Here is an 18,013-nt window from a genome sequence, read left to right as displayed (position 1 = left end):
GTATATAAACCTAGATTATGAATTTTTGTATGTGTCCTCTCTGATTTCTATATAGACAATGTAACTCCTGATACTTAACGCACTATTAACTAGAATGGGGTAACAAGGAGTAGCATTTCTGTTGCTTAAATGTGTAATTTTTATAGCTTCTGTTACACCCCATTTGTCAGAACGCTAAGTAACCCTGCTTACCTACGATGATTTCTACCTTCTTGCTATCTTGACTGTCTCGATCATTATATACACGACACCAGTAGGTTCCTTGATGTTCCAAATCCACATAAGGTACCTGTATCAATATTAAAATACACATATATTTCCTCTCAATTTCAGTTTAAATCGGCTTGGATAAGAAGTTATTTTGTATTTAAAAAAAAACCTACAAAACAAAATTGCAGAAGGCTTTAGAGACAATCTTATTTCTACTCCCTAGGTTGGGTACTAGTTTAAGCAAAGGACACAAAGAATCCAATAATGGTGAGTTTGATGCAATACTATAATTTGACATTTCAGTATAAACCCTTAGATGTGGGCTGGTGTTGTTTTCTAACACTTTTGCAAATAAATCAATTAATATTAAAAAACAAGGACCCGAAACAAAAATACTGAAAATACGAAAACACCGCCAACAAACGGGATTATTAATGTTAACCTTCATTTTCAATTATACTATTTTACATATTAGCACAAAAAACACCCTGAAAACCAGCTTCCTACCATGTATATCTTTTTTGTCTCGTGTGCTAACAGGGACTCGTTTCGGAACCACTGGTAGTGAGGGATAGGGCTTCCGACAGCAACGCACTGTAAGACCAGCGTGCTGCCCAGCAGCAGCTTTTGGGACCTTGGTTCAACGCATATTTGCAACCTGGATTCAGAGATGGCATCCAAACTTCCTTAAATTAAAAGAAAAATATTATTAAACATAAATAAAATTTCCCCCTGTAATTTTATTTTATTTTTTAAAGATTTTCTTTTATTTATTTAAATATTTTATTTATTTATTTTTAGAGGGGAAGGGAAGGAGAGAGGGAGAGAAATATCAATGTATGGTTGCCTCTCATGCATCCCCTGCTGGGAACTGGCCTGCAACCCAGGCATGTGCCCTGACTGGGAATCGAACCTTGGTTGTTTGGTTTGCAAGCCCGCGCTTAATCCACTGAGCTACACCAGCCAGGGACCCCCTGTAATTTTTTTAAAAATGTGTTTTCATGTTCATCCTTCATTTTTTATAATCTTTCTTAAAAAAGATTTTATTTATTTATTTTTTAGAGAGGGGAAGGGAGGGAGGAAGGAGAGAAACATCAATGTGTGGTTGCCTCTCCCACGCCCCCTACTGGGGACTTGGCCAACAACCTAGGCATGTGCTCCGACTGGGAATGGAACTGGTGACCCTTTGGTTCACAGGCCAGCACTCAATCCACTGAGCCACACCAGTCAGGGCTATTTTCTACCATCTTTAATAGTGTCTCCCAAACTGTTTCATAAAACAATGGCATTTCTAGAAATATTAAGAAATGGTCTGTGGATAAAAAAATGCTGTTGACCAGGAAGTTTAGACAAGTCTGGGTGAAACAAAGTTAAGCAGATCTGTCACCGCAGGACTTCTCAGCGCTTTCTAAGTGGGAGTACACACGGAGCATGCATGGGGGGGGAACACAGTTCAAGTGGTTTCCAAATGTGCTTGGCTGCAGAGTCTTTCTGTTGAGGGCAAACATCCTGAAACTCCCATTCAACGCAGAAAGCTCTACGTTCTGCTTTAACTTGACTTATCAAAATAAGGAGTTTTGTTATTAGCACTGAGAAAATATGGGCAGGTTGTCACTAGCACTTCTTTCCGAGGCGGATATCAGAAAGCATTCCTTATTGAACACTCACTGCTACTCAAGTTCCTGGAGGACAAAGGGATGTTATGCATCACCAGGTCTCCCACAGGAGACTCTGTCTCACAAATTGCAGGTGATCAATAGTATTTGTTGAATCCTGGCTGGGGTAGTTCAGTGGATTGCTCGTGAGCCTGAGAACCAAAGGGTCACGGGTTTGATTCCCAGTCAGGGCATATGCCTGGGTTGCAGGCCAGGTCCCCAGTAGGGGGTGCAGAAGAGGCAACCACACATTGATGTTTCTCTCCTTCTCTTTCTCCCTCCCTTCCCCTCTCTCTGAAAATAAATAAATAAAATCTTAAAGAATAATACTTGTTGAATGAGTAAAATTCCATTTATAAACATATTGAATTTGATTACACGCACAGAAATATTCAACAAATATATAAATAACTCAACTAACCATTACCCTTTTTAAAGATGGTTTGTTTATTAAGGTGTGGAGGGAAGAATATAAGACAGACTAGAAACAAAAAGCCCATTTCCCTCCTGTTCTTTTTATCTGGCAGAACTGACAAAGGATACGGTCCTGACAGTGTGCGTGAATAAAAGAGGGGGTCTGATGTCCTCCTCTAGAGTACACTGGTTTGTTTCTTGGTCAGTACTAGTTATTGGACTACAAAGGTGAATGGCAAAGAGCAGGAAAACAGTTTGATGAAATGCTTTTTTGGAGCAAATGATACACACTATATGCCCTTTCAGGTCAGCATCTCTTCTAAAATTTTACTCCACAATGCAATTTTTTAGGAGTAATATAGTAGTTTCAGAAGAAAATGTACAGTATGGAAGGAAACTGAAAAGTGAGCAGGACTATATTAGGTTTTTTTTCCTCCTCCAGAACCAGAGACATCATTCAATTCCATGAAAGCAGGCAGAGTGGAAAAGTCAGCAGCAGGGCCAGACTGAGATGGGTTCTGTGTCATACAAAGGCATGCGTGTGTATATGTATATGTGTGTGTGTGTATGAGTACACACACACTTCTCCATAAAGCAGGGAATCAAAGTACACAGGATAAAATCTTAACAACTGGTGACCTTATATTGGGACCAGTAGACATGTGAACTTTCGGTAATCTTTTGATACTTTGAATTTATTTAAAAGTAAACAATTGGAATAAGGTAATTAATTCCCTTCCTAACATTCAACTTACTTACCCTGGAAGCTTTCTTTTAGTTCTGTGACATCACAAACATCCAGCTGCGACCACTGGCTGAATTCAAAGGTGCAGTTATTATTGACTCGACAGACGTAAAAGCCTGCATCTTTTACATGCACCGTGTTAAAAATAAGTTCTGATGCATTTCCATTTGGAATCTGGGAAACAGTCAGAGAACACCAGTAAATAGCCCATCAAAACACGCCTTCCAAAATGTGCTGGCAAAATGTATGATTGCTTTGGAGTTTTGAAAAGGGTATCTTGTTTCCAAGTCTAAAATATTTGTCACTTAAAGAACAAATAACATTTTGAGTACTGTAGGGCTGAAGTCTTAGAGTCTTCCTCAAATCTACTAACCAGAGAGTTAATAAACTCTCCCGTGTACCTTCCCAAAGCTCACGGACAACAAAAGCATCTTCTGGTCATCTAAAACTGTTCAATTGCTGGTATTTGAAGAATCCACAACACCAACATTTTTGAGCTGAGCGGCCATGTGACATGACAAACACCACGGTGGGGTGGACAGTGCACAGGAAGGCAGGCATGGCTACTAACTTCTGTTCTGACCCAACTGGTTATTAGCACACGAGCAAACTGTTTCCCCTCAAGTCCGATTTTCTCACGTGTGAAATTCTGTAAGAGGATGGACTCCTCAACCAATTACACTTCTTTCATCATTCTAGCTTCTAATGATGGGAACTGAAAGACATTTAAAAAATTACCTCTTTATTCATTTTGAACCACTGATATTGTACAAAAGGATGTCCAGTTGCCCGGCAACAGAGTTTCACAAACTGTCCAGCCAAGACTGCCTTTGATTCTGGGTTTACAGTGATCTTTATTCCTTAAACAAAAAAGAAAAAGAAAAAGAAGAAAAAGTTGAGTAAATAAAGAAGTCATATTTTGGAAATAACCTGTATATTCATCCTCATTATAAGTCGCCCACTCAGATCTCCTTCCCCAGAAGATTATGACTTTGTAAAGTTCCAGGCTTTTTAAAACCAGGAGGAGAGAAACTCGCCAGCAGCCTTTGATCTACTGTACTTCCCACAACTGGGGGAGAAAACTGCCTCACTTCTCCAGTTCTTAGAAATATTTTTCCACTCTAACCGGGCTGAGTCAGGATGCACCTACGGCAGACGCCTGCCCACAGCAGCCACGGTGCGTGTGCAGGGCCAGCTTTCTCAGACTCCGTGCCTGTGGGCGCTCGCAGGGCCGGCGCTTCCACTGAGTTACTGCACTACCAGTCATACAAGTGCTGAGTGGAAATGCCAGTAAAAATGTCTACAAAAGACACCCGAATCTCAATGCTATGATTCAGTATTAAAATGGAAATTATTCTGTAAGCAGAAAGGCACAGAACCAGAACCGCAGGATGTAAGTTTGATACATGTGGCACATCTCTCGTTTGAGAAATGACTACCAGCAAGGCAACTTGGGAACCTCTGACAGGAAAACCAAACAAAACCCCAGAGTCAGTAATGAAGAAGACCCCTCTGCCCCGCCCCTCCTCTCTCGCAACCGCTGCCTTTGGAGAAGGCAAGGGGACACTCGGGCAGCCCCGGAGAGAGGCCCCGGTGGTGAGGAAAGAGACAGGGGCCTCCTGCCAGCAGCACGTGAACCGACACAGGAGTTTCCAAACCCTGTCGGATCTCCAGGTGGCTGCAGCCCTGGCCGACAGCTTGATGGCCGTCACGTTCGAGGCCAAAGCGTGAGCCCACATCACCCCAGGAAGCCACTTCTGGATGCTTATCCTCGGGAACCGTATGAGGTATGAACAGTTGGCGTTTTAAGCTGTTGGTCTTGGGGTGATTATTGTGCAGCAGCAGATGGCTGACACAAAAGAAACCCAAGCTAGGGCATTCCACATGGGCCAAGGCTGGAGCACATGGCACTGCGTTTGTGGGCTTTCAGGACCGACGGAGAGAAGATCACGGAAACTTAATTTCCTGTACCTGCTTTTCTTTCCTTTCCTTCTCTATTCTGAATACGATCTCTTAAGAATACCTTTTCCCTCTCAACCACCAATCCAAAGGGAGAAAACAAGACTGCAGCTGAGAGGAGGGTCTGCATAATGGCAATCTTAACACATCAAAGGTACCCCACGTTCTAGGGGAAAAACAGTAGACAGGGTGAAAGAGGTAAGTGAAATCCATGCTAGAAAGACACCAAATAGATCCAAAATCCAAGCCCTGACCAGTGTGGCTCAGTTGCTTGGGCGCTGCCCGCAAAGCCAAAGGTCGTGGGTCTGAGTCCCAGTCAGGGCGGGTGCCTAGGTTGCAGGTTTGATCCCCAGTTGGGGCACAAACCAGACCGATTGGTGTTCCTCTCTCATATCTATGTTTCTTTCCTTCTTTTTCTCCCTCCCCGTTCTTTTCTAAAAAAAAAAATCCATCCAAGATGAGTAAATATTGATGGGTCCAGGGAAACCCTAGAAAATCTTTAGTAAATAGAGTAGAACCTCTCAAAAACAGAATTTAAAACCCCTGCAAAGGGAGAGCTTTTGTATTCATTGATTCTTTACATTGATGCCAAGTTAGCACAGGATGGATGAAGTAACAGTTTCTCTAGATTCTTGGAAACAAGTCCCTGGGGGGTCAGGACACGGGATGAGCGTTCACGCTCACGCCAGCAAACGCACAACAGCGCCTTTTAATGCCAGGAGAGACTCGCAGCACAACTTTAAGATGCAAAGATCCTGATTTTCAAAGTTTAGGTGTGATAAGAGGGAACAAAGTTTGCAACAATAGAAGGGAACAAGTATGAATATGGGAAATACAGGAACCGTGGCTAAAATGGCTTTAAAATGTGCATGTCTTCCGGCTATCTCAGACCTAATGATACCCCAACCCCCAAGCAGCACCCCCCTCAACCCTGCAGTCTCGCCCATCTCCGAGAGAACAGAAGCGGGTTTCTGGCGCCCCTGTGTGTCCAGTTACTCAGGATGGAGTCTTAGCAGTCATCCCCGGGCCTCCTCCTCACTCCCTCTCTCCACCCGAAATCTGTCTTCAAGTCTTGTCACTTCAGCTCCAACCCCCCCGCTCCCCCCATCACCTTCAATGCCATGATCTCCGAGCCCTCGTCAGCTCCTGACTGAACGATCCGCACAGCCTGCCAACTCGTCTTCTCACCTCCGGCCAGCAGCCCGATATCTTTTTAAAACATCAATCCATCCATCTCGCTGCTCTGATAAAATGCTCTCCTGACCTCCATCGTACACACGCAGGAACATCCAAGCTCCTTACTGCACCTACCAGGGCCTGCGTGGACCTCGTCCCCTGCCACTCTCTTCCTCGCTCACCACGCTCCAGGCACTTCGCTCCTCTTTCCTTTGGGAGATGAACATCCTCTGCCGGTCCACATACTAGTCCTCGGCTGGATTTCCTTCCAGCCACCCCCTCCCCCTCATGGCAGATCCTCCAGGTTCTTCGGAACCGTGTCTAAATGAATTCCCTCTGAACTCCCGCTTGGCTCTGTCGCTTCCACCCTGCTTCGTGCTCGCTACTGCACTACTCACCCGAAAGCCCTGTTCCTTGCCGCCTGTCCCATCTGCTAAAGCAGAAGCTTCACGAGAGCAAGGAACTTGTTTCTCTTAGTCACCAGTTTACTGGAACAGTGCCTGGCATGTGGGGACGCAGTGGGTGTTCAACACATATTTGCTGAGTAAATGGATACTACTACTACTACTACTACTACTACTAATTACTGAAGCAGCAATTTTGTTTTATATATGCCAGGCACTCTGATCTCTCACATAACTCTTCAACATAACTGTACGAGTTAAATATTAATTAGATCTACATTACAATGAAAATCAAGTTAGGCTCTGACCACGTGGCTCAGTTGGTTGAGGACGTTGTCCCACAAAACCAAAGGTTGCCGGTTTGATTCCTGGTCAGGGCACATGCCTGGGCTGCAGGCCTGGTCTCTGTCTGGGGCTTATGCGAGAGGCAACTAATGGGTGTTTCTCTTACACACCAATGTTTCTCTCCCTCTCTTTTCCCCTACCTTTCCCTTTCTTTAAGATAAATAAATAGAATCTTAAAAAAGACGAGAAAATGAAGTTCAGTAATTTGTAGGTCATCCAAATTAACTTGGGTAAATTATTTAACCTCTCTGAGACTAATTTCTTTTCAGTGTAAAAATGGCAGAACCAGATACAAATACAGGTTTTCTTCAACTTTAAAATCCTCAAACTTTTGCCCTGGCTGGGTGGCTCAGTTGGTTGGAGCACCATCCTATATACCAAAGGGTGGAGGGTTTGATTCCCGGTTAGGGCGCGTATAGGAGACAACCAATTGATGTTTCCTTCTCACCCAACCCCTCCCTATCCAAATCAATGAACAAGTCCTCCAGTGAGGATTTTAAAAATTATAATAAAAAAAACCCCTTCATACTTTTGTCGTTCCAGTGATGTCTTTTTTCTTCCAACTTTATTGAGGCATAACTGACAAATACACACTGCATATATTTAGCGCGCACAACAAAATTTACTATATGGACACAAATGAAATGACCACAATCGAGGTAATGACACACCCGCCACCTCCCAGTGACTGTAGCGCCTCCCAAGCCCGTCCTGTCTCCTGCTGTCGTGGGCCACTCTCACTGATGGGAGTGTGTGGGCCAGCGCACAGTCTCTGGCCTCCTGACGGTGCTTATAAATGCACCGTGGCAAATATTCTCTGCTAGTATTCTGAGAAAAGAGATGGGGAGAAGTTAAAAGGCTTTCTCTTTCGAGTGTCTTACAAAGGACTATGTGACTTTAGTGGCAAGGGCCTACATGGCCAGAATGTCCTAAAAGGTATCCTTCCCTCCTGTGGGAGACAAGACTAAATGACTTTATTTCATTGATTCATTTTCAGAGAGAGGGGAAGGGAGAGAGAGAGGGAGGGAGAGAAACATTGATGCGTGAAAGAAACACCTATCGGTTGCCTCTTGCACGCCCCCAACCAGGGACCTGGCCCGCAACCCAGGCACGTGCCCTGACTGGGAACCGAACCCTTTGGTTCACGGGCTGGCGCTCAACCCACACGGGCCACATCAGCCAGGGCTAAATGATTTTTAACGTCCATGCAAACTCAAAGTGTACACATCCGTCCTGTACCAACAATTTTGAGAGTCTAGTCTTCAAGAAGAAAGCAGAACATGTGCATAGGTTACTTACTGCTTCAACGACTGAGAACTGAAAGGAAAAATGTGATTTGGAAACCGCCCCTGGAGAGCAGTAGAGAAGTCACAAGCCTCCCGTGTCGTAACCGCACACGCTTCCTCCCTCCCACACAGTGCCGTGCGACAGAAAGCCACGGTCACCCTTCAACCGCGCTTGGGCGCCCACGAGTTGGAGGTGCCGAACGAAGGCAAGGAAAGAAGCCGCGCAGCGCCACGCAGGGAGCACACAAATGAAAGTTCTGCTGTGGAGGGGGACGCAGAGCTTCCTGACAGACGGGCCTGTTTCCAGATAACATCTGCGAAGCAGTCAGAGAGGTCACTCGGTTTCCTGTGAGCTGGGGTGAGCCGGGGAGAGCCTGGAGCAGTGCGATGGCGCACGGGGACTGTGCTCCCCACAACGGGGATGCAGCCTGGGGTGCTTCCCAATGCGACAGAAGGACTCCTCACACATGGGCTGCCTTTAAGTTATGCTCCCTCGCAGTGCACTTAAATGTCGACCTGATTTAGAAACAGCTTTTCCAGGAACAGAGCTATTGTATCCACTACCATGAATGTATTCTCAGAGGCCATGAACCAAAACAAATTTTCCACTGGTTTCCATCTAAAACTCTTCCTCCAAGTTATTCTCAGAGTTTCTAAGCTGTCATTGCAGAGTGCCCTGCAGTGCCCCAGAATAAACACCATTCCTCTTCCTCGAACAGTCTCCCCCATCCCACAACCACAGTACGTCCATGTATGTCCTCTCACAAGTCAGTTCACATCGGCACCTACTGCGGCTAAACCTGGGCGCCTCTCATGCCCGCCCCCCATTCTCCCACGTGGCCCCGTAACCCCAAACAAACACCTGGTGCAGAGACACGTCCCTCAGAGCTCACTTACTGCTCCCTTCCCATCTCTGCCTCTTCCTTGTCCCTGTTCCCAACCACCCGCCTTTGCCCGTCTTCGTATCTTGGTATTTTCCCTCTCGAAAATTTCTATTGCTCCTGAAACAAGAAAAGTCTCTTCTAAGTAAGATATAGTATTTGAGTACTTCTTAATTTGGCAAGAAGAAAAAAAACCGAAGTCCATGGGTCGAAGAGGCAACTGAGGTCGTAACCCCCATCTAAGTTTCCCAAACAACCCTGAAGTTTCCCAGCATGACGGAAATGACGTTGAGTTCAGGTCAGGGCCGGCAGGCCTGGGTTCTCACCTCCCTTTGTCAGTAACTGTGAGTCTAGCCAGACGACAACTTCTGGAAATCTCAGGTTCCACATAAATGTTTGCTCACATTTAAAACAAGTTCACAACAGTACTCTTCTGAAGATACAATGTGAAGTAAAGGTATTTTGGCTACTAAAGCATAATATTCAACCGCCTCTGCTCTTGTTTTAGAGAGTAAAAAAAGTAATGAAAAGTGAAAATAATAGCAAAGACATAATCATGAGTGTGCTAAAAGGGATTAAAAAAGCGAAATGCTATGAAATAAAAGAGGGGCAGGGCGCATGGAAAAGATGCCCCGGAAGTGGCCTCACGGCCCCTGCTGACGCCGTGGGGTGTGAGCCGGCAGGGGCAGCAGCACAGACGGAGACGAGAGAACCTGCACATTCAGCTAATGAAACCCACACGCAGATGTTAATTCTCTCTAAATATCCAGCCTCGGCCGAGCCAGCTCCAGGCCAGGGCACTGCTTCCGTGGCAACCGCTTTGTGATCCACGTAACTCTAATGGACAGAGCCTACAAATATGTACACAAAGGTTTTCACTTAAAACAAAAGAAACAAACACACTTTGAACTGCACATCTAAGTTTATCTGTATTTACCAAGGACACGATGCCAATATTGGTTGATTGGTGACCAGGGTTTTTGAGTCTTTAATGAAAAAAAAAAAGTCTAAGAAACCGTTATAAACTTTTGATTTAAAGAATTTCAGCACATTCACCTAACGCCCCCACCCCCTTCCAAGTCCCACTGAGAAGACCCAGTCACTGAGTGGACCAAAGGAAACGGGGATGGCTACCATCCAAGAACGAAAACGAAAAGCGCTTTCTCTGACCAAGCACAGGCAAGACCAGACTGGGGGGCAAGCTGGCCTACCCGCGGGCTGTGGGAAAGCCCAACTCAGAGAAAGCAGAAGAGGGTGAAACCTCAGTCCTGTGGTGGGTGCGCCTTCAGAAAATATGGTGGGTGTCGGGGCCCACGGAAAGCAAGGCCCGGGGTGAGTCGCCTAGGCTCAGACCTCACGCCGAGTGAGGGACCACTGAGGTCAGCTCCCAGTCCAGGCAAGTGCTCCGGTCAGAGATGGGGAACGTGGCCCCAGCTACTCCTGGACTCCCCAAACAAACACACGAAAGAAACTCGGCCAGTGTCTCAAACACAGAGAAACCCCACACTGCAGCCATCACCCCGGAGACCTCTGGCTTCATCCCACAAACCGCTGGAATGGAGTACGGCAAAACAGGATGGAAAGAAATCGAACGCTTCCTCCGGCCCCTGCATCTAGGTCTGAAAGGCCTGTTCACAGGTTCACAGCATCTTTGACAGTCAACCTACCCAAAACAGACCTCGGTCTCAAGACCACCAGAGCGCGACCACTGGACTTTCTGTGAGAACTAATGTTCTCCTGTGAAACTGCATTACTTCAAACGAAGAGAGAAAACAGTATTTCTAGTTTGTATTTTCATCTAGATTCAGGAATACACTGAAAAGGAAAAACTGGAGATCAGATACAAGTTTCTCTACGCTTTTTTTATGGTTGTACTGGATGTGATCATACAGGCTTGTCTGCCTTACTAGACTGAATTTTCAGCAGGAAGGGACTATTCTTTCAGTTATCTCTGCGTTCACAGTACCCAGTGCCTGGCACAGTAAAGGTTTGGGAGGACAGTAAGTGTTGATCAAATGAATGAGCAAAACTCCAAATTCAGTTGATTCTATCAGAGCTTCCATTTTCTTTAAGGAATTTTTTAAAGACTTTTTATTTATTTATCTTTAGAGGGGAAGAGAAAGAGAGAGGGAGAGAAATATCAATGTATGGTTGCCTCTCCTGTGTCCCCTGCTGGGAACTGGCCTGCAACCCAGGCATGTGCCCTGACTGGGAATTGAACCAAGACCTCTTGGTTTGCAGGTCGGTGCTCAATCCACTGAGCTCCACCAGCCAAGGTTCAGAGCTTCCATTCTTAACATAATTATAATAGTTTTTCTTATCAATATCCTTATTGAAGTATTAAAACTCTCTACAATTCTTACATTTCCTTGTTTTAATATCTGTAAACCCAGTGTGGTAGATGATCCACATAAGATGCAGACAGAAACCTAACCACAGGTTATTTCTCCCTTAAATTACAGAGTTTTGCCAGTTCCCAAATATTTCCTCTTAAATCAATAATTAATGCAAGGAACAGCTGACCCGAATGGCCTATGGCTGATACGACCCTCAGCTGCACAGGGACAGGTGCACATGGTGATGTAGGGACTGTGCTCCTTGTCCTGTTCTCACCTCACATGGGCAAAAGTCCCGGGGAGCCGGCCCCTTCCAAATACCAGAACAATCTGCATAGGAGAACAGTGATGGTCAAGTGCTAGCCCCACCATTGGGAGAGAAACATAAAAAGCAAAAATAGGATTAAAAAAGACTACTGATGTTTACTATAGTATGGTACTGTATTCATGGCTGGTTTGTCAAAAATCAAAATATACTGTTAAAAATATCAGGCTACACATAAATAAACAAGTGCCCCAATTTCAATCAGGCTCAGTTTTGTACATGGGGAACTTTGGAAAACTGGAAACTCAGGCCAGCACTCACGCTACTGGCCCTGAGATGTGAGGCCTCCCGTGTGGTCTGGACAAGATCCAGCAAGGCACTGTGTCATGTAAGTCCTTCGACTCTTCGAGGCAGAGCACGCTGACTCTCGGTTTATAGACACGATGACTAATGGTCAAGGTCATTGAGTCTCACTATTGAAGAAAAAGAGTAAGATATAAAATCATATTTACTTCCCGGAGAGGTTCCTAAATTGTCAGAGGCCCTGGTACTCCGTAGTGTATGAGAACTTAGTGGCTAGCAGAGTACCCCAGACTGGAAGGTTTTAATCATCACAACTGCTGGGTACTATTCCAGGCACTGGGGAACATAAAAATGAATAAAGATCACTTTAAAGAAAAGTTTACTGGTTTTATGTAGACGGGGCTCTGCGTGAGCACCTAGTGGTTCCTGCCTCCTACATCTTGGTATGAGAAGACACTGAGAAACATACACATCGAGCATCTATTACAATGCGTAACACGAAGGAGGCATTTATAGGAGGCCTATTTTGTCATCTACATCAGGCCTTGTAAAGTAGAAGATGATCTGAAAGTCCAAGATTCCCGACCCAGGATCATTTCCATTTGGAATAGACGCTTTGGTCCACCCCCCAGGACCTGTGACTCCCTTCTCCTTCCAACAGGCCCACTTGCGCTTGGCGCTCCATGTGTGGAATCTGTTCGGTGTGGTTTCTGGAAAGCTGACTCAAACCGACTCTACTTCGGGCTCTAGGCCAGGCAAATCAGCACATTCTGTCCCCCAGCCACGGTGACGGGTGTAGGAACAGGCATGAAGGGACAAAATTAGTTGATTAGAGTGAATCTTATTTTTGCTGGGACAAGGATGAATGCGAGAACAAGCACAGATACTTTGTGCCTATGTATAACGTCAGTCTTAGGGGGAAGCCAGTGGAGAAGGAAGAGCAAAGATGAAAATAAACCAACGTTTTGCAAACTGGGCTGGTCCCTGCCTCCTTTCTTGAGGCCCAACCTGCTTCAAGGCTTTTCAGTTAGAAGAACCAACACGCCCCCTTTGTCATGCCACTCGGAGCGGGGCTTTCTGGTCCCTGTAACTGATGGCACACAACTACCACGTGCCCTGCACCCCCAACCCCAGAGCTGACAAAGTCAAAAGTAAGATCTGAATGATAATGTTAGGCTCCTCGTGTGAACTTGAAAACGGCATCACAAACAAGCTTGCTGTGTAGTAAAAACTGTCACATCAAAGGCACGTGAAGCAGACAGCATCGCACGCTCGGTTCTCGGTCCCCTGGCTCCCACTGGAACCATAGCAGCGATCTGGACGTCTGGGGAGAAGGTCTGCGGTGGCACTGCCGCCAGTGACTGAGATGACTTGGCCCCTCCTGCCCGACCCTGCGGCCGCTGACCAGCCCCGTCTGTTTCCTGTCCCTCTCATTACACTTCGGAAGTGAGAGACCTCACTCAACACTGAGAGATTCAAGAAACGAAAAATCGTACGATCGAGACAAGCAACATCTCAAAAGCATCGTGTTGACCAAAAACTTTCAACCATAAATATCTGTCATACTCGCTTCATCTCATTCATGTACATACGTATAAAGAAATATGTATTTATTTTTTTGGCTATAATATTTCAACAGAAATCTTACCCCCAAAATACTTTAGCATTTATTTCCTTGGAATAATGACAGTTTTCTATAGAAGTACAATACCATTATCACACAATTCCCTAGTATCTAATAAACAGGTTATATTTAAATTGTTCTACTTGACTCAAAATGTCTTGAATAGCTGGTTTCTTAAACTGCAAGCCAATTGATATTTATGCATTGTATTTGGTTTTTATATATTCTTTATATGTGTCAACCTTGGGGAAAATTGAGGCTCTGTACATTTACCTTTTCCAAAACATTTAACACAGTTTATCTGGTCTAGTTTCTTCCAGTCGGCCTCCATGACCCACACAGAACATACCCGGGAGACGCCTACCTGGTGGGCTAAGGAGCTGGAGGACATCGGTGTGCTCCAGGGCCTGTAGGAAGTCGCTCAGCTCCGTGACGGTGCAGCCCTTCTCACCCAGGAGCTTCAGGAGACACAGGCTTGGGCTTCCCTCGGGCTCCAAGACCTTAAGGGAACACTGCTCCAAGTCCAGGCCGCTGAAAGCAACAGATTTAATTCAAGTCAACCATTTTCTTCACTATAACATGCCCACTCTATGCCTGGCACCAGAGGTATCATAGGAAGTAAACTGCAAGGTGTTGAGTGCTGAAAAGCTATCTACATTGTGAATGCCACTGTTCTTCCTTCCTCCACCTGCCACCGCTGGGGATCTGGTTGGCATGGCAATGGCGAATACTGCCCACCACCGAATTGTAAAACCAGCGGGTGCGAGGCAGCACACAGGACCCAGGCCTGCAGATCGGCTTTCCCATGGGGAACCAGGCTGGCACTGTACGTATGCTGCTTTAAGGCTTGCTTTTGCTAAAACTCCCTCACCCTGAGTTAAGACTGCAGATGTTTAATGTATGTCTCTGAGGCAACTCCCTAAAGTCTGTGCTAAGCCATCCCAAGGACAGAATGTAACCAGACCAGTCACTTTTATCATTCCCTTACATTTGCAACATTTTTTCTTTGTTATCTGCAAGGAGTAATCACTCAAGGTAAACCTAAGTATAATGAATGAGAACCTTCTTTGACGTAGTGCTACAAGGAAGCAACAAAAGCCTGTCCAGGCAGGGTCGAGGTGCTCTCGGAGAGTGGCTGTGCCGTCCCTGTTTCTCCACAGGACTTCTGCAGTCCCTGTGAATGTGTTCGTCGCAGCCACAACACACAGACCCTGCGGGCTGGAGTCCGCATCAGTGACTCTGACCCAGTCGCAGTGGCTGACCTGGAGAGGGGGCGTGGGCAGCCCATGGCTGGATGGCTCACTCTTCACCACAAAGCTTTGTGCACTACTGAATTTTTACTGCCTGCACTCATTTTCTCAACAATTAAAAAAAAAAGACAATGCTACTGATGTTCAAAGGACTCCTAAGGGCTCAGAAGTACCCTAACACAGGGGCTGGTGCACTGTGGTCTGTGGGCTCAACCTGCCCAGTCACCTCATTCTGTAAATAGACTGACCGGGACACAGCTGCACTCACTAACCTCCATGTTTACAGATGCTTTCCTACGGCAAGAGCAGACGTGAGGAGTTGGTCTGCAAAGCTGAAAATACTTACTATCTGGTTCTTTACAGAAAAGTCTGCTATCCCCTGCTCTACAGAATCTTTATGTTCTTTCTCGTTGTCCTTTTGTTAAAACTATTCTTTTTTCATACTGGTATTTAACACACATATACAATGTCCTTTTCAATGTTACTGTGTTCAGAGGTGGTACACAAAGTCAGAAAGACAGGTTAAGGTCAGCCTGCAGGGGGCCATGAATTATGTGACAAGGACTATAGATTTCAATCATTTCACAGGAAGGGCAAATACAAGTATCAAACATTCAAGAGAAGAAAAAAATCAAACAATCAAAACAAAAACAAAAACAACAAAAAAAACATTTTCAAGGAGACACAACCAATAATAAAGGCAACAAAACCTTTAGGTAATCCGGGACTTCTGCCAAGATGGAGGCATAGGTGGAAACACTGTGCCTTCTCCCACAACCAAGTTTGAATACAACAAAGGTTTGGAGAACAAAGACACAGCCAAAGAACACAAAATTGAATTATACGGAAGTCTGACAACAACAAACCCGTTCAATCTGGACGGTAAGAGGGGCAGAGACAGCAGCGGAGCAGGGTCGGGCAGGAAGGATCCCCCGACCTAGGCGCGCAAGTAGCCCAGACCCAGTCGGGGTGCGGGGCAGACTGACCATGGTCGCACATTCGTGCACAGCGAGACGGACCACGCAGGCCCCAGAGGGTGAACCCAGTGGTGGAGGGCTGACGGTGGTGGCACACTCGAGTGCAGTGGGATGAAATGCGCGGGTCCCGGTGACGGTGGCAGCTGCAGCACCTGTGGGGGCCACGGCGGGAGGCGGCAGACGGGACACCATTGCTCCTCTTTGACCCCACCCCCACATACAGCATCACAACCCAGCAACTGAGTTGCCCTGCTCTGGTGAACACCTAGGGCTCCGATCCTGCTACGTAACAGGCATGAACAGCCCAAAAGATGGCGCAAGAAGAGCTCAAAGTCCCAGAGCCAATAACTCTAAGCAACCAAGAGACTGCCAGCCTCTCAGAAGCACAGTTCAAGACACTGTTTATCAGGATGTTCACAGAACTGGTTGATTATAGTCACAAATTAGAGGAACATATGAAGGCTAAACTAATGGAAATGAAGGGAGATGCACAGGAAACCAATAGCGATGGAAAAGAAACTGGGACTCAAATCAATGGAATGGACCAGAAGGAAGAACAAAACATCCCACCAGAAAGGAATGAAGAAATGAGAATTCAAAAAAATGAGAAGAGGCTTAGGAACCTCCAGGACATCTTTAAACGTTCCAACATCCGGATTATAGGGGTACCAGAAGGGGGAAAGAAACAGCCATGAGTGGAAAACTTACTTGAACAAATAATAAAGGAGAACTTCCCCAGTCTGGCAAAGGAAATAGACTTCCAGGAAATCCAGGAAGCTCAGAGAGTCCCAAAGAAGTTGGACCCAAGAAGGAACACACCAAGGCACATCATAATTACATTAGCCAAGACTAAAATGAAGGAGAGAATCCTAGAAGCAGCAAGGGATAAGGGGACAGTCACCTACAAAGGAGTACCCATCAGACTGTCAGCGGATTTCTCAAAAGAGACCTTACAGGCAAGAAGGGGCTGGAAAGAAGTATTCCAAGTCATGAAATCCAAAGACCTACAGCCAAGATTGCTTTATCCAGCAAAACTTTCATTTAGAATGGAAGGACAGATAAAGTGCTTCTCAGATAAGGTCAAGTTCAAGGAGTTCATCATCACCAAGCCCTTATTATATGAAATGCTAAAGGGACTTATATAAGAAAAAGAAGATGAAAAATATGAACAGTGAAAGGACAGCAAACACAGTTATTAACAACCACACCTAAAACAAAAGCAAACCAAGAGGACAGCTAGATCAGGAGTGGAACCATAGAAATGAAGAACACATGGAGGGTTAGCAACAGGGGAGTGGGAGGAGGAGAAGGGGGGAGAAGGTACAGAAAATAGCATAGATGGTAGGTAGAAAATAGATAGGGGGGAGGGCAAGAATAGTGGGGGAAATATAGAATCTAAAGAACTTGAGACATGTGGTTATAAACTAAGGGGGGAGAATGGTGGGGGAGGGAGTGTGCGGGTAGAGGGGAATGAAGGGGGGGAATAGAACAACTGTAATGGTATAATCAATAAAATATATTTTAAAAAAACCTTTAGGTAATCCCCATGATATATGGCTGAACGAGCACCTCACAGACCTTTGCAGGCACCCCTTCCTCTCTGCCGATTTGAACCACAGACCAATACAAACTCTCGCACCTCCCAGACCGCACCAATCCATCAACCCCACTTTAGACAGTTTCCTAACGGTGCTTACTGTACATACCACAGGTTGGCAAACCTTCCCTTAAAGTGCCAGAGAGTAAATATTTTAGGTTTATGGGCCATAGAGTCTCTATCACACAATCTTCTTTCTTGTTTGTTTTGTTTAACAGTTTTTTAAATATAAAAATCATTGTTAGCTCATTAGCTGTACAAAACCAGGCAGTGGCCTGAATTTGTCCCATGGGCCACTGTTTGCAGATCCCTGATCTGTATGTTTATTTCGACATTATTTTGCTTTAAAACTATGAACTTTTCTTCCATAAGCATATCTTAACTAGATTAAAGTACTCCTTGAAACAGAAACCCCATCATATATATATATATATATGTATGTGTGTATATATATATATCCTTGGCTGTTGCGGCTCAGTGGATTGAGCACCAGCCTGTGAACCAAAGGGTCGCCAGTTTGATTCCCAGTCAGGGCACATGCCTGGGTTGCAGGCCAGGTCCCCAGTGGGGGCCAAGTGAGAGGCAA

General features: G+C 45.5%; 1 protein-coding gene across 2 annotated transcripts in view; it reads right to left on the bottom strand.

Annotated features, from left to right (window-relative positions):
- Positions 1–18,013, bottom strand: part of MALT1 (MALT1 paracaspase) — a 54,212-nt gene that overhangs the window by 29,154 nt on the left and 7,045 nt on the right. For both annotated transcript variants that reach the window (XM_037035038.1, XM_037035049.1), the window contains exons 2-6: positions 13,968–14,134; positions 3,763–3,884; positions 3,039–3,198; positions 718–896; positions 193–289 (exon numbers count right to left, since the gene is read on the bottom strand). In XM_037035038.1, coding sequence (XP_036890933.1) covers positions 193–289; positions 718–896; positions 3,039–3,198; positions 3,763–3,884; positions 13,968–14,134 — 725 coding nt within the window. The remainder of the gene's footprint in view (positions 1–192; positions 290–717; positions 897–3,038; positions 3,199–3,762; positions 3,885–13,967; positions 14,135–18,013) is intronic.

Source organism: Sturnira hondurensis, unplaced genomic scaffold (assembly GCF_014824575.4).
Source record: "Sturnira hondurensis isolate 20B ecotype Veracruz unplaced genomic scaffold, ASM1482457v3 Scaffold0001872, whole genome shotgun sequence".
Taxonomy (NCBI): Eukaryota; Metazoa; Chordata; class Mammalia; order Chiroptera; family Phyllostomidae; genus Sturnira; species Sturnira hondurensis.
The sequence above is the reverse complement of the archived record's forward strand: the minus strand, read 5'-3'. Positions and strand labels throughout refer to the sequence as shown.